The sequence below is a fragment of the Pelophylax lessonae genome, assembly GCF_965119305.1.
Source record: "Pelophylax lessonae genome assembly, chromosome: 8".
In the NCBI taxonomy this organism is placed as follows: domain Eukaryota; kingdom Metazoa; phylum Chordata; class Amphibia; order Anura; family Ranidae; genus Pelophylax; species Pelophylax lessonae.
Genome location: NC_138775.1, coordinates 85113108 through 85135043, shown reverse-complemented (window position 1 = coordinate 85135043; position 21936 = coordinate 85113108). Strand labels below are relative to the sequence as shown.

General features: G+C 42.1%; 1 protein-coding gene across 1 annotated transcript in view; it reads left to right on the top strand.

Annotated features, from left to right (window-relative positions):
* Window positions 1–21936, top strand: part of LOC309562159 (inter-alpha-trypsin inhibitor heavy chain H3-like) — a 234519-nt gene that overhangs the window by 155733 nt on the left and 56850 nt on the right. The window contains exons 13-15 of the mRNA XM_082266284.1: window positions 7834–7973; window positions 11231–11407; window positions 16964–17033. Of these exons, the coding sequence (XP_082122410.1) occupies window positions 7834–7973; window positions 11231–11407; window positions 16964–17033 (387 nt within the window). The remainder of the gene's footprint in view (window positions 1–7833; window positions 7974–11230; window positions 11408–16963; window positions 17034–21936) is intronic.

The window sequence follows — 21936 nt, the reverse complement described above, 5'->3', positions numbered from 1 at the left end:
CTCAGGTAGGCACTGGTAGTGGGTTTAATAGAACATACTTTGCTGGGTGCTATGCTGGATTTTAGATTCCTAGCATGCCTGTAGGTGAAGACAGGGCGGTTGGTGAGGGAAGTATGTAAATGAGGGTCTTGTTGCACAATAGCCCAATGTTTGGAGAAAATACATTCCATTTGCTTGAATTGTGTAGGGAATTGGGTGATGAATCGAGTGAAGAATTAGAGTTTTCATCAGTGGGCCCCAATCTGTTCTTGCTAACATATTTATGTAGATAGAACTGAAAAGCATCTTCAATGATGGTGCCTGGGTACCCTTTGTTGAGAAATTTCTGCTGAAGTTCGCAATGGTGTTGGTAATCTTGGATCCGAGTACAATTGTGTTTCAGGCAGCAAAACTAACTTTTGGGTATATTGTTGATCCACCGTGGGTGGTGGCAACTTTTGAAATGCAGGTATGAGTTGCCAGCTGTAGGTTTAGTGAAGTTTTGTGCACAGATAATAATGTTGTGATGATAGAGTTCAAGATCGAGGAAGGCAAGTTTATGGGCATCGGACACAGAAGTGAATAACCCCATACTATTTTTATTACAATGCTGCAGAAAATCAGGGAAGGAGGAAGCAGGGCTGTCCCAGATGATGATCACACCATCAATGTAAAAGACAAAATGGGAGGCAAAGGTGTTGTTTTACCAGATGTGTAGGTGTTCCCAGTGACCCATGGTGAGATTAGCATAGCAGGGGCAAAATTTGCCCCCATAGCTGTGCCCTGTATTTGGATATAGAAGTCTCCATCTGATTCAAAATAGTTGTGGGTGAGACAAAATTTGATCAGTTCTAATAGGAATTGTGCTTGGTGGGGATGGAGGAGTGGGTCTTCATTCAAGAAAAACTGTACAGCTTGAAGTCCAGTCAGGTGTGGTATAGATGTGTAAAGAGAGACAACATATAGGGATAGCCAGAAATATGATGATTGCCAGAGATATGATTGTAGTAACTCAAGTAAATGCATACTATCTTTAATGTAACAGGGGAGGTGTTGTACAATGGGCTGTAAAAAGTGATCAATGTATATTGAAAAATAACTGGTGACACTTTCCATAGATGCGACGATGGGTCTTCCTGGGGGGTAAATTGGATCCTTGTGGATTTTGGGAAGGTGATAAAAATATGGTCTATGGACAAAATCATGTTTGAAAAAATCCACTTCTGCAGAGTTTTTGGTAAGTAAGGTTGTCTGAGAGGAGTCTGGTGGATTCCTTCAGATAATGGGATCAGCTCAGAATAACAATTCCTCCACCTTTATTGTCAGGTTTAATGATGAAGTAGGGTTCTTGGTGGGTTCCTTAAGGGCTAAAGACTCAGAAGATGAGAGGTTGGGGGAGGAGCGTATGCGATCAGTGGATGGTTGACACATGCGAAGTATGTCTGCGTAGACAACCTGATAAAAACTTTGAACGTAAAACCTTTGGAAAATGTACGGTTGAAGACTGACTTGGCACAGAATGAGGAGCGCTGGACGGTTGGAGAGGTGGGTAGGTGTTGGGCAAGGAAAAGGGCATAATAATCTGGGTCCTCTGTATACAATTCTTCTAGATCTATCAGAGCCATTTTTTCTTGTGAAATAGGGGAAGAGGCCGGTGAAGGAGAAGGGAAAGGGTCAGGAGGGACACCTTCTGAAACCACTAGGGGTCCAGGCGGGTGTTTGGTGGCCTGACTATGGAATAATCGCTTAACTGTGAGGTTCCTAATAAATCTCTTTAGATCCAAAAAAAGAGTAAAGGGATTGGGAGATGCGGTGGGGCAAAGTTGTGTCTTTGGGCTAGGAGTGACTGTTCCGATGTAGAGAGTTGGTGATCTGATAGGTTGAAAATCTTTATAGTCTGCGCACTTTCTCACCTCTTTATGTCTACGGCTTCCCCCTCTCCTGCCTCTGTGGTGAATTTTCTTTTTGGGCAGGACAAGGGGGTGAGGGCTAAAAAAGGCCGGATGGAAAGAGCAGTGATGTTGTTGTCGGGACCTGTTCCCTGGGGGGAGGTAGGGATGATATCTGTGGGGTTGGGGAAGTAGAGGGGGGGGGGGGGTCCTGGGGGGTGGAAGGAACCATGGTATTATCACCTTGCATGGTGTTGGCAGAAATGTAAGTACTAAGGCCAGGTGTTGGATGTTGGTGTATGGTAGGCACAGTAATCTGGGAATTACTGATGGCTGATGAGATGTCAAGAGTAAAGGTAGGAGAGGGCTCGAGATCAAGAGATTTGGGGAGAAGAGCTTTGGGTGACTGGGTGGGAGTAGGGGATATATACCTCATATACCATAGAGCCTTGTATACACATATATACTTTTTATTCAAATTTTATATATTTTTTATATTCGTTTATATTTATAGATTAGAAAAAATTTATATTTTATGTATATATCTTTGTATTTTTATTTCCAATATAATTCATAATTTTTAATAATTCTTATTATATTCCTTTTTACTCGCACATAGCTCTATACATTGCATCTTGATCCTCCATTCACTTTGAGCTAGTTTTTTATCCATTATTCCTAATACTTCTCACTTTAGCATTATCCTTTAACCATCTTCCATCATATGTTCATTGTTATTGATATCCTCATTTATATGTTTTAACTCTCCATTTGTTTTTATTTTTTGCTGTCATTATATTCCACCTCTGGCCTCTTTGTAGGCTCTTGTCTTGTTTTTTACAATTTGTCTTATATATTTGTCCCATCCCACCCATCATACGTCCAGCTGGCTATTTATACTTCTTCCACGATGGCCCCTTCAGAGCCTGATGAAGGAGCATGCATGCTTCGAATGCTTGCTTCTCCTGCCTTCTCAGCTGCCGGATGTGACGTCACCTGGGCTTCTGCACAGACCTGGGCACCATGAAACAGCTATTCTGACTGAGGCACTGACAGTCAGCAGCCTACTCATCTCAGCAGCATCCATCCGTTACCAGAGACTCTGCAGATGACCCATTACATTCACCATGCTGGCATACCATTTACCTTTTGTGAGTGCATAATTTCTTTTTACCACTGTTAAATTTTATATGCTACACTCAGTAGACACTGCTTTCTTGTTTCTTAAACTGAACTCCCCTATCAGAGATGGTGTGCAAGAGCAGGAAGATCTCCTTTATGAAGATGTCTCCTTTATGAAGATGGAAGCCAGAGTGACAGCTGAAGGTAGTCCTGGAAGTGGAGTTAAGTGACACATTTTAGAAAACATGTCCACAACCACCCATAAAATAGTAGAGCCTGCTGGGGGGGGGGGGGGGGGTCCATGGCAACACCAGGGTTCATCTGAAATTGGTAGGGGTAAAGGGATACCTGGTGGCGCAGACATAAAGGACAGCACATAAAAATAGCGCAAGCCTGAACATAATCTTTAACATCCTTCTGAAGGGAGGGCCACCAGTAGTGATGCAGCAGGAAAACATAGGTACGTTGTACACTAGGATGTCCATAGAGTATGGAGCCATGTGTCCATCTAATAAGTATGGAGTGAAGGGCAGACACCACAAATGTCTTTCAGGGCAGGATACGTGAAGACTGAAGACGGGTGGTGGCCAGGATATGGTTGGCAGGAATAATGGGTTCTGGTTCAACATGATACTCAGAGTCAGCAGTGTAAAATTTTCTGGACAAAGCATCAGCACAGCCATTTTTAGAACCAGGCCGAAAGGTAACATCGAAGTTAAACCTGGCAAAAAGAGTCCATCGCGCTTGTCTGGGATTCAAGCATTGGACGGATTGCAAGTACTGGAATTTTTTGTCATTGGTATAAATCAGGATATGGTGTGGAGATCCCTCCAGTAGATGCTGCCATTCTTGCAGCACCAGCTCAAAATGATGGCAAAGGTTGTAATAAAAAAAAAAAAATAATAGACAAACATGTTATACTTACCTGCTCTGTGCAAGGGTTTTGCACAGAACAGCTCTTATCCTCCTTTTTTTGGGTCCCTCATCAGTGATCCTGACTCCTCCCCCCCTAAAAAGTGCCTCCAATAGCAAACCTCTTGCTATGGGGGCACTTGAGCAGGCTCGCTCCCGAGCCACACTATTGTGAATGGACATTGTCCATTCACACAAACAGAGCATTGCTCGGCCCTGCCCCGGCTCGCTACTCTTTGGCTTACTGGCTGTGATTGACAGCAGCGAGAGCCAATGGCTCCCACTGCTGTGTGAGTCAATGAGGAGAGAGAGACCCCGGAGAGCCGCTGCTCTTATGCACATCACTGGATTGAGATGGGGCTCAGGTAAGTATAAGGAGGGTTGAAGGAGTAAAAGGTATAAAAGATCAGAGAAAATCTCTGGCTGGGACATTACACAAGTCAAAAGGAATCACAAGATACTCATAATGCTCATCTGTTGAATCCGGTCTTTCACTTACCACCCTCTCAGGTCCTAATCAAATTGTCTGCTCCACAGAGCTCTAAATTTGTGAAGATTTGAACATCCCAAGGCCTATCAAAAAGTTCAGAGTTTAAGGGTAAAGGATATCGATTATAATAGTGCTGGCATTGAGGCCTCTATAGTCCATGCGGGGTTAGAGCATACCATACTTTTCTACACAAAGAAGAAGCCAGCCTGTAAAGGGGGTATACTTGACCTGGAGGCGAAGAAGTCCAAAGTTGAAGTTCAGTGGGGTAGTTGTAGGTGAAGAGGCAGACGGTCATCAGCTTTTTTTCAAAAACATTTTAGAAGGCCTGATAATGTCGTGGTAGCATCGGAGAGGTGGTGACCACAGCCACAGGTACAGAAAGAGGTACAGGTATAGGTGGAAGCACCTTGGGAAGACAAGTCTGATGGCATTACAACCCCCAAGGCAACACCTGAGTTCCAATATAAATAGGGGGAAGGTTTTTGCAGCCATGTAAGACCATGAATGATGGGACTGGAAGACTTAGGAAGGATCAGGAAGGAGATTTCCTCACGATGTAGAACACCGACATGCATAGTTACAGAGGTAGTTCGGAACTGCAGGGGTCCTATGTCCATCGACTGCAGTTACGGAGAGGGGTAGCACCAAAGGAATGTTCAATTCAGCGGCCAGGGACTGCTCAAAAAAATTCCTGGCCGTCCCAGAGTCCATATACAGTATACAGATGCTTAATATGGGTTCAGGGCCCAATGAATGAAGACAGTTATGAGGAATCGCGCAATCGGTGGTAAAGAACTATAGTGTGCTGACAATATATGCTTTGACCTTGTATTGATACTGCTTCCCAGTTGACAGTTGCTACAGCTTCCACCTGTTACAAGTAATTTTCAGCAATATGTGCATTGGCAATATTTTAATGGATGCCTCTTCCATCCACAGCATACACCTTTGCATCACCCCTCTATCCAGAGATCTCACCTCATTAATCCCCACCTCCATTTACAGCTCCTACCTCTGTAACACTACCCTCCATCCACAGATCTCACCTATGTAACATCACCCCCCCCCCCCCAATCACATACAGCATAGGTGCTCAACCTGTGGCCCTCCAGCTTTTGCTGAACTACAAGTCCTATCATGCCTCTGCCTTTGGCAGTCTTGCTTGTAACTGTCAGCCTTGCAATGCCTCATGGGACTTGTAGTTGGATCTGGAGGGCCACAGGTTGAGCACCCATGACATACAGTATCTTGCCAATGAAAATCCTCCATTCAGGGTTCACCCGATTCTCCACAACTTGCACCCCATTTCAGCAGCCTTCTACAGTAAACACAGTGCAATGTGCATAACACACTGGCTTGCTGCCCAGTCTTTCTCACAGGGCAATGCAGGGGAAATAAGTTTGCAGGCATTCTTGACACACAGGAAAAAGGCAAGAGAGAACCAGCTCGTAGTGCATGCATGTACAGCTTGGTGGACAGCGCAAATGCAACCAATGACGTCATGCAGCTTGACCAAACAGTGTCATCCAGTTTCACAGTGCCCAACCACCTGCATCCTGATTCTCCAGGGCTTGCACCCAACTTCAGCAGCTCTACATGGTAAACTCAGTGCAGTGTGCATAACACACTGGCTTGCTGCCCAGTCTTTCTCACCAGCAGCTCCAGTTAAAATAACTTGGCAGGTATTCTTCAGTGCCAGGACACCAGGTGAGAGATGGGTAGTTTGGAACCAACTCGCAGTGCATGCATACATGGTTTGGTCGACAGCACAATAGCAACCAATTACATCATGCGGCTTGGCCGCACAGCGTGATCTATTTTCACGGTAGCCATCTACATCCTATGTACCACTGACACTGGCTCATTGGGTGGCAGATCCAGCTGTTACTGAGTTACAGTCAAGGGGCAGCCAGTCCCAGGGACTTCTTTTTTTAAAACAGGGACACATCCGGGGACACTTTTCAGCCAGGAACAGCTTCCTCAAAACAGGGACTATCACTAGAAACCTGGGGACACCTGGTTGCCCATTACTTCAGGCAGCATTTTGCTAAACAACAACCTGTAGAAACACATACATGAAAACTGTTCTATTGACTGTTATCATATAGAGTTTCTTCTATGTGCTTTGATTTTTGTCCAAACCACAGGCAAACACGAACAGTGGAAATTGACTCTTAAAGGTGAATTCTAGGCAAACAGCTATATATGCAGGTGACATTCATATATGGACTGCTTTATGTGCCAGTCTGTATTTTCCTGAAACGTATACAGTTCTGCTAGATAACACATCCAGGTTAGTGAGCTCACTTTTCTCTACTGTAGTCACGCAGCACAGCTTGATCACCTCCACTATCCTAGCCTGGTTTGGGTAAAGAAGGTGCAATAGCATTTTGATCTCCTCCATTTGCTCACTCTGGTGTCTCCTTTTATCAGTGTGTTCTTTGTCAGCATGTGCATGCTGCAGAGCCTGACTGACTTTATTTTTTACTTTGTGTTTATAGATGTTTTCAAGTGACTGATATCAAGACAAAGTCACGTACATACATTAGCTGCATACATTTAGTACATTTTTCCTTTAAATGACTACATAAATGCATTGATCAGAGTTTTTAAAAATGAATATGGAACAATGCATGACCTTTCTATAAGGCTGCATTCACATGTCAGCGTATTGATCGCGGGCAGAATCACCACGATTCCGCCCGCGATCCGGAAATCATTGCAAATCGCGGGACGCATGTGCGTTGCCCGTGATTTGCAATAGCACCCCAAATGATGTTGCACCGATTTCCGCCTGCCGAATCGCGGTACCATCGCACAGGAAAAAATCGTGGAACGCATTACGCCCAAAAGAGTACAAGAGCTTCTTTGGAGCGTAATGCGTCCCGCAATTTTTTTTGTGCGATGTTACCACGATTCGGCAGGCGGAAATCGCGGCAACATCGTACAGCGTTTGGGGTGCTATTGCAAATCACGGGCAACGCACAGGCGTCCCGCGATTTGCAATGATTTCAGGATCGCGGGCGGAATCGCGGTGATTCTGCACGCGATCAATACGCTGACATGTGAATGCAGCCTTAGGCTAAGGTAACATGTAGGCGTTTTTGGGGAGTTTTTCTGCTCTAGGATCAGCTCAAAAAACGCCCAACAAGACAAATCCTATTCATTTCAATGGCCCCTGTTCACATCTGAGCGTTTTGACGTTTTATTTTTTTTCATTGGTTACTAGTCAACCTAAAAACGCCTGCACGAAAACGCCTGTAAAAACGCCTCATAAAACGCCCATTAAAACGCCTAAAAAAACACCTAAAAAACGCCTGTAAACAGCAACGCCAAGATGTGAACGTAGCCTAAGCATGCGACAAAAATGTAAATAAAATTCCATAATAGAACAAAAATTGCATGCAAAGATTACAAAAAAAAACTTTGTTGTGTACACAGGCAGACCAGTCATTGAAATACAGTGAAAACATTGACCTCCAACAAAAGGACGGAGGCGACCAAAATCTGCAATATATATTTGGTGACTTTATAGAAAGAATGTGGGCCTATATCACCATACAACAACTGCTAGAGAAACGGTATGTCACCATACAAAAAGTTTTATATAGTGAACATGACACTGCTGTGCATCCAAAAATATTTAACTGTTTGCTATTTGACACTATGACATTGCCTATATTTGCCCTAGGAATAGGACCCCAAACCAATAAGGTTAAGCGTAGAAGTAGGATTTAGAAGTGAATTGTTTCCTATGGTGTCAGTTTTACACCACTGCGTTTGTGTGCACTGAAAACAAGTACTGCATGCAATTTGCTTTTTCAACGCAGCATGTTTCCTTGGACAAAAATGGACAAGGGGTCCCCCTTGGGTGCGGGATTTTAACGACAAATGCACTTCCACAAAGAAGTAAAATTAAATCATTTTATTAATAGCAAAAAGATAAAATAGATCTGTGAGAGATCTGAGGTATACAAATAATACAATATGTACAAAGATTGTGTATGGGTGTAAAACCAGAGAAGTAGAAATGATAATGGTACATATACTTGGTGGTATTTGGGTTACACCCATACACAATCTTTGTACATATTGTATTATTTGTATACCTCAGATCTCTCACAGATCTATTTTATCTTTTTGCTATTAATAAAATGATTTAATTTTACTTCTTTGTGGAAGTGCATTTGCCGTTAAAATCCCGCACCCAAGGGGGACCCCTTGTCCATTTTTGTCTAGTTAATAGGGATGTTGTCAACTCACTTCCAGCTTTTCACCTAACTGGGGCATACAACCATGTTTCCTTGGAAACCACCGCATACCAACACCGCTGTAATTCCCATAATGTTCCAACAAAAAAAGCAAAAACAAAAATCGTGTGATGAGCCAGGATCGGCCCTTCAGCATTGTGTCCAGCCAGCGCACACTAGCAGCTGTGCATTCAGCACCGCTGCTGATTGAATCAGCCCTTATTGTAAGATCTGCATTTTTGAATTTCCTGCTGAGAATGGTAATGAAAACATACACTACATTACCAAAAGTATTGGGGTGCCGGCCTTTACACGCGCATGAACTTTAAGGGCATCCCAGTCTTAGTCCATAGGGTTCAATATTGAGTTGGTCCACCTTTTGCAGCTTCAACTCTTCTGAGAAGGCTTTCCACAAGCTTTAGGAGTGTGTCTATGGGAATGTTTTACCATTCTTCCAGAAGCGCATTTGTGAGGTCAGGCACTGATGTGGACAAGAAGGCCTGGCTCGCAGTCTCCACTCTAATTTATCCCAAAAGTGTTGAGGTCAGGACTCTGTGCAGGCCAGTCAAGTTCCTCCACCCAAAACTCGCTCATTCATGTCTTTATGGACCTTGCTTTATGCACTGGTGCGCAGTCATGTTGGAACAGGAAGAAGCCATCCCCAAACTGTTCCTACAAAGTTGGGAGCATTAAATTGTCCAAAATGTCTTGGTGTGCTGATGTCTTAAGAGTTCCCTTCACTGGAACTAAGGGACCAAGCCTAACCCCTGAAAAACAACCCCACACCATAATATCCCCTCCACCAAATTATTTGGACAAGTGCACATGGTCCAAATGAGATGCTAATGTGCAAACTCGGATTACATATCTAACATGGGCAATTGAGCACTTTATATCAATCTTACTTTGCACACAACCTATATATGCATTTTGGACTTTTGTTGTCTCACACCAAATAAACCTGAAAAGGTGGATAACAAACAAATTAGAATATTCACTTTCTAGGTTGTGAGTTAAAGTGGCATTAAACCCAAAAACAAAAATGATATTGCAGCTTACCAGTTATCACATGTAGTGGCTGCATTGCTGAATTCCTTTTTTTAAGGCTTCTTTTTCCTTTTATTTTCACCTGGTGATCCAGCTACTAAGTCTTTTTTTCAACTTCTTTTAACAAACTAAGCTGTCCAGCAAAGTGGCAGTTACAGGGTTGAGACAGACCATTTATCCCCAGTTTACAAAGATGCGATGTGGGAAACGCAACGATTCTGTTGCTCATGCAATCTGCTGCGGGTGTTAATTAAAAGTTAATGACACCCCAAAAGCAGGTCGCAAAACAAAGTGCGTTTGCCTGAACTGGATCGCATGGGTATGAACACCCATGCGATCCAGTTTCACTGCAAACGAAAGAAGATGCCTGCATATTTTTCATGCAGATGCAATGCAATTTAAGCAATTCACACAGGCTCACAGAATCGTAATTTGCTCAGGAATGCGGTGGGATTCTTGTGCCAATTTTAAAGGGGCAGAATGTGGTGAGTGTAGCACCATGGCCAAAAGTAGGTTGGGTAATGTAAAGTGAGGTGACCTTATGGGTGTGGTGTAAAAATATACAGTGAATATGGCACTGGAAGATTTATCATATTAAGGACATAAAACACCCAAGAAGGTATTGTTCTTTAATAAAATTATTTTCAATTTTTAACCAGCTACAAATTTAGTACAATCTATTTATAGTGCGAATGTGCTGAAAATGTTTGTACAGATTTTTAACCAGTTTGCGCCGACCTAGCGCATCTTAGCAGCCGCTCATTGAGTAGGCTTTAACACCAATAGGCCACATATATGCAGCCCTAGGTAAACTACTGTGCTTGGGGGCCTGCTCCCTGCCTGCTCCCAGCACAGTAATGAACAGATACCAGTAAGCTCCCAATGCATACTTGTGATTGGGAGCTTTCTGATGATGAGAGCCAGCATTGTATTAACTAATACATGGGGTTTGGCCTCTTTACATTTACCATATATGCTGTATTTAAACAAGCTGCTAGACAAGTTAAAGTGTTACTAAACCCACTACAGTAAAATCAGTCTGTATATGCAGTAAAGCATGCTTGTTATACTCACTGTGGAATCTAAGGGGTTAATCATCTGCATTGTGTAAAAAAAAAAAAGGTTGTTTTATCCTGTCTTCTCTGATCCACCCCTTCTTCCACTGTTCCCTAATAATTTCCTGATAACACAGTGTCTATTGAGTCAGGCTGCACATGCTCAGTTTGGTGTGTATTGCTAGAGAGGTATTTTTCTTAGGAGGGTGCATGTGATCAGCACATGGCCAATCAGCACTGTCCAGACAGAGGGTCAGGGGTCTTGCAGTCTTATAGGACAGTCAGCAAACTCATCCTACAAGTACCCAGTGAAGTCACAATAGTGCTATATACTGCTAAAGAGAAAAGGTATTTAACAGTTTATATTTAAAAAAATAATTGCATTTCTATGTTCTGTGTACTGAATACCTGGGTCCTGGGTTTAGTAATACTTTTATAAAAAAAATACATTTTTGCTTTTTTAACATGTTTCTCTTTTAATTCTAGAATCCATGCTGATCCCTCAGAAAAAGAAAACCTGACAGCAAAGGCTCTTGATCTCTCTTTGAAGTTTAATTTTGTGACTCCTTTAACATCAATGGTTGTTACAAAGCCAGAGGAGAAAGATAAGGAAGAAGAATCTTTCATTGCAGATAAGTTTGTGGAAGGTAGAGAAATCCCTTAGCACAAATTGATTTATTTTACCAGGTGCAACTATTTGCACAGCTGGTAACTCTTCACTAAAACTTTCTAATGTATAAAGTTTTTTTTATAGAAAATTAATTACAAGTAAATTTTAGCTTGGTGGATAGTGAAAGGTGATGATGTATTTACTTCATTTATCCAATCATTTGCAAGCAAAAATCATGTTTTCTCCATTAAATACAATAAAATGGTGCAGCGCAAATCAAATAACTCCACAAAGGATGATTAAAATGCAACAACAAATAAAGGATGGGTAGAGGAACCGTCCATAAAAAGAGGTAAAGTCCCAAAAAACATTAAAGTAAATAGGATCCACATGAAATGTTGAAAGCCAGGCTATGTCCAGTGCTCATCCCCTTCACCAAAGGCACACATATGCGCTCACCTCAATATATGACCCCTGTGTTACCAGCGGGTCAAATATGCAAACAGCATCAATCCTTCCAGTATGTTACACCCCCAAGATACAGCAAACCTCCCGAATCCAGCCGCTTGAGCATATAGTCCAATCGGTATATGAGGGGAAAGAACAGACCTCTAAGCGTATACTGTATGATAATGTCAGTTTAATAAAAGAATCACACTTACATAAAAAAGGGGGGTAAAAATGCAGATCAATCCATGAACATCAGCAGCGCCGCGGTCTCTGCTGAAAGGCAGCAAACTGCACAGGCGCTCGGAACAGCAGTGGGTGACGTCAGCGGCAGGCGACTCCACCTCCCGTACGCGTTATGTCACCCGCTGCTGTTCCGAGCATCTGTGCGGTATGCTGCCTTTCAGCAGAGACCGCGGCGCTGCCGATGTTCATGGATTGATCTGCGTTTTTACCCCCCCCCCCCTTTTTATGTAAGTGTGATTCTTTTATTAAACTGACATTATCATACAGTATACGCTTAGAGGTCTGTTCTTTCCCCACATACACCGATTGGACTATATGCTCAAGCAGCTGGATCCAGGAGGTTTGCTGTATCCGGGGGGTGTAACATACTGGGAGGATTGATGCTGTTTGCGTATTTGACCCGCTGGTAACACAGGGGTCATTTATTGAGGTGAGCGCATATGTGTGCCTTTGGTGAAGGGGATGAACACTGGACATAGCCTGCCTTTCAGCACCTCATGTGGATCCTATTTACTTTAATGGTTTTTAGGACTTTACCTCTTTTTATGGAAGGTTCTTCTACCCATCTTTTATTTGTTGTTGCATTTTAATCAACCTTTGTGGAGTTATTTGATTTGCGCTGCGCCATTTTATTGTATTTATTTCTGTCTGGGGTTTTACACTATGTTCCCTGGGTCGGTGTTCAGCATGCACTTCTGCCTTTAGTTTTATTATTTTTTTGTTTTTTATTTATACATTCTCTGTCTGCGCTGATTATTTTTGTGTTATTATGTTTTTTCTATTGTTAATTAAAGTGGTTGTAAACCCTATTCATAAAATTTGACCTAAGCACATACAGTATATCTGTAGTGTTTAAAATTAAAATAGGAAGCGGCACTAAAAAACTCAAATGTGCAATGTGTAAAGGTGAGTAATCATATACTGTACAGGTACTCATTCTCTGTGTAATTAACACAAATGAATGTGCAAAGATGAGCAAAACAATAATTCACCTAAATATCATAAAAAATGAAACAATTAATCAAATACAGCACACAACATACAGGGGTATACAATGTACGGTTAACAGCAAACACGCACACACATCATAGGTTGAACTGGATGGACTGATGTCTTTTTTCAACCTCACTAACTATGTAACTATGTAACATATATATATATATATATAGTGATAATGAGAATATAATAATCACTGTGCAAAATCTTGTAATAAATATGAAAAAAGTTCTTTAAAAAAATAAGCAAAAGTGTCCATAAAGTGTAAAAAGAAAAGGTGTAGACAAAGTTGATTGACGAGCTCCGCCACCAAACACCAACACTTAGCATACGTTTCTTACCAGATAACGTAGCCCACAAATTATACTTGTCATAAAGGCAAGTGTTAACCTGACATCTGTGATAGGCAGTGTCCTGGCCCTAGAAAGACGTCACAGATGACGAAACGCGTTGGGATTGACCTGTACTGACGACATCAGGCATACTAAGCCATTACTCATGGCTTTCCCTTCTCACCAACTGACAGTCTGCTGGGATTTGATACGTTGTGCTTGTATATAAACCATCTAAATGTACTTCTTATATATTTTAAATAAACTGACTTAAATATTAACAGGCTTCACTATGCTTGTTTGTTTTCTTTATCCCTGATCGATTTGGAGATGCTGCTGAGCAGCCACCGCCTATTACAGATGCCTGGTTAACAAATGCCTTTATGACCACTAAAATTTGTGGTCTACGTTATCTGGTAGAAGGCGTATGCTAAGTGTTGGTGTTGGTGTTTGATGGCAGAACTTGTCAATCAACTTTGTCTACACCTTTTTGTTTTACACTTTATGGACACTTTTGCTTATTTTTTAAAAGAACCTTTTTCATATTTATTGCAAGATTTTGCACAGTGATTTATATATTATCACTATATGTGATTGTTTCATTTTGTATAATATTTAGGTAAATTATTGTTTTGCTAATTTTTGCATGTTCATTTGTGTTAATTACACAGAGAATTAAGACCTGTACAGTATATGATTAGTGACCTTTTCACATTGCACATTTGAGTTTTTTAGCGCCGCTTCCTATTTGAATTTAGCTGTTTACTATTATAATAGTTGTTTGAGTGGCTGCTTACTTTCATAATTATTTCTTACCTAGCGTGGATTTTCTGATTTTTTATATCTGTAGTGTTTACTTATCTTTCTCCAAGGCTCTAAGTGTCATGCCTCTGTTATCAGCAGAGTCACTTTTGACAAGCTCTCCAACACTACAGATATAATGAAAATTTGTGTTGGGAAGGGAGCTAAGAGGTAGATTAGCAGAGAGCTTGTCTATTCATAATACAGCTCTGCCTGTTCCTTTGTTCCTCTGCCTATGTGCCCAGACTCCACATCCATCCCTCTGTGCTGCTGAAACAGAAAGAAAGATTTTTAACACGTTCTGCACTTTTCAAAGAGTGTAGAAAGGGAAAGACAGCAGATATACAAGTAAAACATATGTAGGGAGATTTGTTTAATCTCTGTGTATCATCTGAGGCTGTTCACTTCACTGGGTATAGGAGATGGTTTACAACTACTTTAGGGGACACAGGATCAGTAATAATTTTGGAGCAAATAAATTATACTGCTGCCTACAGGAGACTAGATACTACAAACAACACAGTTAATTAGGCAGATATAACCCCTCTCACTCCCATCTTGCTCCAGATTTTCTGCTAGTATCTTAGGAGCATGAACATCATCTCTCTGCTGAGAGAAGCAAACCCTTTCCAATAGACATTTCTGCTTTTTTTAAGATTTGTATTTGTCAAGCCTTTACCTACTGCCAAACTAAGAAGGCCAATTTATGCAGTTTGTGAATTTGCTAATCCTCAGACCCTAAAATGCAGAAGATGCAGAGCCACTCTGTATTGTGAGCCTAGGGCACTGGATTTTGCTCGGGACACTCTTCAGACACCTGGAGTTCTGTGCAGGTAGCCATACAAATCCAGAGCTGTGGTACAACCCTTTGAAGAACAACCGTTTGAAGGCAACCAAACTGATAAGGGGCATGGAGGAACTCAGCTATGGGGAAAGATTAGCTGAATTAAATGTATTCTCTCTTGCGAAGAGGAGATTAAGGGGGGATATGATAAACTTGGTGTTATTCAGTTTAAGGCCATCACAGAGGACAAGGGGGCACTCTTTATGTCTGGAGGAAAATAGATTTATTCTCCAAATACAGTAAGAAAATGTGGAATAGACTCCCTTAAGAGCTGGTTCTGGCCAGCTCAGTAGATTGTTTTAAAAAGGCCAGGATTTTTTCCTAAATGCACATAATATAACAGGATACTAAGAGTTATAGGTAAAGTTGATCCAGGAAATATCTGATTGCCTCTTGGTGGATTGGAAATAATTTTTTTCCACCAATAGAGCAAATTGAATCACATTTATTAATTCATTTTTTTGCCTTCCTCCGGAGCCACTGTGGGTACTATAGGATAGTGTATATGTAGGTTTTCTATTTGTGTGTGTTGTTTTTTTTCTGTGTTGGTTGAACTGGGTGGACTTGTGTCTTTTTTTTTTTTCAACAAGATTAACTATCTATGTAACTATGTAACCCTATCCCTGAAGACTCCCTAGTGAGTATGACCACCAGAAGTGGTGGAGATTGTCTGTCCGGATATTACTTTTTCACACTGTAACTCTGCAGCTCTGACTGTATTGGGGGGCCTCCAGACCACTGCTTCGGTAAGTCACAGGGCTGGGCCCTTTTGTAGCCCAGCAAGTATAGTGTTTGTGCTTACTGTAAAAGTCTCAAGCCAATGTCCCTAATGAGTTTATTGCTCGGGGCTCTGGCTGCAACACTCCGTGTGTTGCAGGTCCTTGGAGGGAATCGGAATCTGTGCCTCTTTTGAAATGTGGCACTCATGCCCACCTCAATGAGCCTGCATTTCTCCCTCATTGTGTAGCTTTACTGCACTACATTCTATTTGGTATATTATTTTTTATGGTAATTGCCATAATCTGGACAAATTGTTTAGTCCTCCTAAATGTTTTGTTTACTCCAATGTTTAATGTACCCATGCATAGGACTTTTTGGCTCAAATGCTGGTCTGCGGAACATCCGTGCACAAATACTGTGTATACTTGTGGCGAGTGCCTATTTAGTGCCTCTCTGGACAAGTGATTCCTCTCAGCGAAGATGTTTTGACGCTTCCAAAATCTCTGCTAGTATTTCCAATGTTACTCACAGTCACTGTCAGGTCATCCAAAATCCCTGCCAGTACTCTCAATGTTACTTGGCCAATCCCTGCCAGTACTTCCAGAGTTCCCTGAAATGATACTGGACATGTTCTCTGAACAAATAGGATATTTAGGGTTCAGCCTTTACAGTAGCTGGTACTGTGTCTTCTCACCAGTGACCCCTTGTTGCAAGAGCTATGTTATTTACATGTGAGACTGCCTGACCATTGCTGCCCCAAATTACTATTCTGCCTGCTGTCTACTGCCTGCAACGACCCCTGCCTGGACCCAACTATTCTTCTGTTTGCCATCTGCCAAGATCCCTGCCTGGACCTCAACATTATTCTGCCTGCCAAGACTCCTGCCTGGACCGTGGTATTTTTCTGCCTACCATCGTGTACTACAGTCTCCACACTACAGCTGTTCCTGTTTCTGCTACCCTTTTGGTGGAGTGATCCTGAGAGTTGTAACCTGGTGACAGTTGCAGCAAAGCAAACCAGGGCAAGTAGGGTCTCTGGCCCATCTCCTTCTTCAGGGGTTTTGATGAAAACAGACTGTCACACCCATGCCTGGGTAAGCCTGTGTCATCTGCCAGGGGTAGTCTCCATAACACAAAAGCCCCTTTTACCCCAGCACATAAAGCTAAGCCTCAGACAGGAAAATGTTCTACCTATATAGCTAATTTTTTTTCATCTCTCCCAGTCCTCTAAGTCCAAGTCCTGTGACTCAGATTCAACACAAGCCCTGGACTCCAAAAGTCTTAAACTGGCAAGTATGTCCTTGCAATTAATTACAATCGTTAGGGGACATCTATTGGTCTTAGCTACCTCTCGGGCCAAACATATTTCAAATTTGTGGACAAAGGACATGGTGTCTTGGGGCTACAAGCTAGCAATTCAAGCTCTTCCTCCCCCCGCTTCATGTTGTCAGACAAGTATCCAAACACTTGACACAACTCCTGTCTCAGAGAGTTATAGTCCCACATAATGCAGGTTTCCATGGTTTCTACTTGTACCTGTTCAGTGTCCTCAAAGCAAAAGGGGGCATTTTGCCTATTCTGGATCTAAAAGCACCCCGTGTCTTCAATCAAATATATAAATTTAACATGGTATTTATCCAGTCAGTATATGCTTCACTCAATCCAGCGTCTGTGAACATCATAGATGCCTATTTGCATATCTCCTTCTTTCCAGCACATCAACGCTTTCTGCATTTTGCTGAGTATCACGTACCTGGTGAAGACTGGAATGTTGTGGAGGCCTTTTTTGCACCTCCCACTTAACATTCCTGAAGGTGGGGGCAGAGAGTGTAAAGACAAGGAGTGGCACGGGTGCCGTAGCCGCTAACTGGTGATGTACACTCTGTATGTAGGTAGGTAGAGCTGGTAGTCGCAGTCTCCTGAACACGATGCAGGAGCAGCTTGGCACCAGAGCATGAGACATAAGCAGAACCAGGAGACGAGCAGCAGTCAGCGACAACTGGGCAGCAAGGCACCAAATCAGCAGGCAAAGCAAGTCCAGGAGATAATTAATCAAAGAAATGCTGTGCCAGATAAAAAAATCAAAGGGACTCCTATGTTCAAAAAAGTGAATATATAGGTGAATAAATAAATTAATAGGGCATAGACTAATCAACCAATCATTAAATAAATATATAAATGTATATAAAATAGATAAGATGTGCTCATACCTTAATGATGGAAATGAATAAATACTACGCATGTGCACATATAGATAAGTGCTTAAATCACAACCAGTGAAAAATTAATCAATACATGTGATTAAACAATAGTGCAAAGAAATCAGTGTCAATACAATCTGTGAGCGATATATGTTCACTCCAATAGATCAATAAAAAAAGTTCAAGTGTCAAATAAAATTTGTGAATAAAAACAATTCACTCCAACAGTGTTCAAATCCATGATATTCCAATAGTCTGTGAGTGATAGTAATATACTGCAGCAGTGATCAACTCTGTGATGATTAAAATCGGAAATCCATGCTCAGTGTTACACCACCACCATACACACTAGCCTCTCATCTTCCTATCTGATCCCTGTATTACCAGTGGGTCAGTATGAGCCGTTCCCCTCAGGGATCAAGAGCGGGTGGGTGAGTGGAGACTTTGAGCTGACAGCTAATCCTGGAATCGGAAGTGAATCACTCTCAGTTCAGATTTGCATAGATGTATAAGAGATAATAAAGATATCTAGTGCTCTCTGCATGAACCACAAGTAACATTTATTTAAAAAAAGATATATTGCACTTACAAACCCAGCACTTCAGTGGTGCGGACTATATCAGCGTTGATAACAGATGCAATGCAGCGTGTGACTGACAGGCTCTGCCCCCTATACGCGTTACATCTAGCGTTGACTTCTTCGGTAGGGCTGGAGTCTGACAGTCAGAGAACACATTAAGAAGTCTAGCTGGTCATCCAGTGCCTCGTTCTTATTGGTTGAGCACCGTTCCCAGCCCCCCCCCCCCCACCTTCACAGCTAAGAACCTGAGGCGTAGGGCATATCCCTGTTCTAAACCCACAGGTGTCCGGGAAAGCAATATAAATATAAGTATATGTGTATAGCTGTACCTACCTACCTAGACGCCACATGCAGTAGGAAACTAAAATGAAATAAAACAAAACAGAGCCTCTCAGGCACACGTCGCCTCTCTATGCATAGCCACAGTCTAAAACATGTCAAAATACACACATTAAACAATAAAAGAATTAAAAAAATATAAAAAAAAAAGACAACCCCATATCAGTTCAGATTCATTACCACCCACCTCATGCCCATCATAATTGTTCTCAACATATCATTATAAAGGCATATCATACAAAAAAATTATATATATAAAATATATCGGATAAAAGGTGGTTCATATGCAATTACACCCTACACTCATATAACAGAAACATTTATTTAACCACTCTACAACCGCTCACAGTAATACTACTGCGGCAGAGTGGTTCGTTATCGTCCAGCCACGTAGTATTAACGTGACTGGACACTCCCCCTTCTGGGCGGCGCTTGCGCGCCGCCGGAGGCTCGCTCCCGCTGTTTTCATTCACAGCGGGAGTCGGGCCAGGGGAGGAGCAGCGGCGATCGCCGCTGCTCTTACCCGATCGTCGGGGATCGAGTCTGGAGACACACAGCGGGCGGATCTCCATAGTGACAGGGAGTGACAGATCGGACTGTTCAGCATAGCTGGACATCCGATCTGTCCTTCTGTCACACAGTCACCTCCCCCCCAACACGTCAGTAAGCACCAGGCATACATTAACCCCTCCCTCTCCAATAAAATTAACCCCTTCCCTGCCAGTGTCATTTTTACAGTAACAGTGCATATATATAGCACTGATTACTGCAGTAATGTCACTGGTACCCCCAAAAGTGTCAAAAATGTCAGTCAAGGGTCCGATCTGTCCGCCGCAATGTCGCAGTCCCGCAAAAAAAATCGCAGATCGCCGCCATTACGCGTTAAAAAAAAACACCAAAAATGACAGAAATCTTTCCCTTTGTTAGTAAACGCAATAACTTTTGCGCAAACCAATCAAAATACGCTTATTGCGATTTTTTTTACCAAACATAGGTAGCATAAAACAAATTGGCCAAAAATTTTTAAAAAAATTGGTTTTTACATCTTTTTTGGGGGGAATTTCATATAAAAAAATGTTAAAAATATTGTTATTTTTTCAAAATAAACGCTCTTTTTTTGTTTATAGCGCAAAAAGTAAAAATCGCACAGGTGATCAAATACCACCAAAAGAAAGCTCTGTTTGTGGGAAAAAAAGGACGTAAATTTCGTTTGGGTACGGCGTCGCACGACCGCGCAATTGTCAGTTGAATTCGCACAGCGCCGAATCGCAAAAAGTGGCCTGGACGGAAGACAGCCAAATCCTCCGGTGGTAAAGTGGTTAAAATACATCCAATAAAGGATGAAAAAATATATTATATTAGAAATAAAAATAATAAATGAATATTAAAAAGATATTAAATATTGAAATATTGAAATATTACATTTATTTATCACTAATAAAACAATTTAGGTCAAAGTCGATATTCAAACCTCGAGGGGAGAGAACCTTCTTTTCAAAAATCCAAAAGGATTCTTTCTTGCTCAGTTGTCTAATATACTTGCCTCCTCTCCAATGCTTATGGACTTTTTCTATTCCCCAAAAAAGAAGAGAATCAAGTTTCCTATTATGAAACTCTCTGAAATGCCTGGACACATTATGTGATACCGCCCCATTTTTAATGTTCTTAATGTGCTCGGTCACCCTCACATTCAGGCTTTTGGAGGTGCATCCCACATATTGGAGTCCGCACCCGCACTCCAACATGTAAACATCACCCACAGTCGAGCAGGTGGTCAATTCTTTGATCTTATATTCTTTCCCTGTATTGTCGGCTGTAAACATATTCCTCTTTTTCTTATTCAGCCTGGTTTGTCGGCAGACCCCACATCTTCTGCATGCATGGAAGACTGATAAGAAATCAAATAAAGTGCTGTTCTTTTGTGCAGGGGGATCTATCACTCCCGGAGCCAATTGATCTTTCAAAATAGGAGCTCTCTTGTAAATAAACCTTGGGTTTTTCAGGGTCCTAATATCCTGTCATGCTTAAGAATACCCCAGTGTTTCCTGACTATTTTTTCTACTTGTCTATACTGAATTTCGAAATTAAAAACGAGTTTGAATTCAAAGTCCAGGAGATAGGCTAAGGTCGTTACCAGCTGGGAATACCAAGTCAGCAGGCAGATCAGATCCAGTAAACAAGCCAAGGTTGGAGTAGCAGGTAACAGAGCTAGAGCATGAGCAGAGGCAAAGTCCAAAGTCAAGCTGGGTCATAAACGAGAATGGACAGAATTTCTTTCAGAAGTTCAAAGTTGGTGAGGGCTTTTGGGGATAGTAGGGAAGGATCGGTCCTCAGGGCATCATACAGGGGTCGCATCAGTAGGGATGCATCGGGAATCCAGGAACAGCAGTAAGAGATCAGTCCCAGCAAGGATGGAGGGATGGGATGGAGGGATCTCTGACCCATTGGCACTGGAATGGCCTTGATTGCGGCGACTTGTTCTTGGGTAAGATGTCGTGTGCCTTCTGAGATGCAGTGACCAAGAAAGACCACTGTGCCTTTGCACCACTGGATCTTGTGTTTTGTGGCTTTGCAGCCTTGTTCGGCCAAGTAGCAAAGGAGGCTCTCAGAGCGAGTTAATGCCTCTTCTTGGGTGTCTGCACAAAGCAAGAGATCAACCACATATTGAAGGAGCACAACCTCTGGGTGGAGTTGGATCAATGTGTCTCAAATGGATGTCATTGCCTTGGCAAATCGGGATGGGAAATTTTGGGCTCCTTGAGGCATTACATTCGGAAGTACAGGGTATCAGAGCTTCATTAGACAAAGGGTCTCGACCTATGCTGAGATAGCTGCAAATTGAGCTGGCTTCAAAGGGTATTGTGGTTTACTGGACAGGAGTGCCTCAGGTTTCAGTTGCACCATGACTGGTGGTACTTTTAAGTGACTGATGTCTTCCGGTCCGGTGGACCATAAGCACACAGGAATCCTGTCAAGTATTTCCTGTGGTATTGAACCTGGAGTTGTCCCTTCATGAAGGTTCATCACAGGAGGCAGAGAACACAAATCAGATGAGTCTTCTAAGGATAGAGGAGTA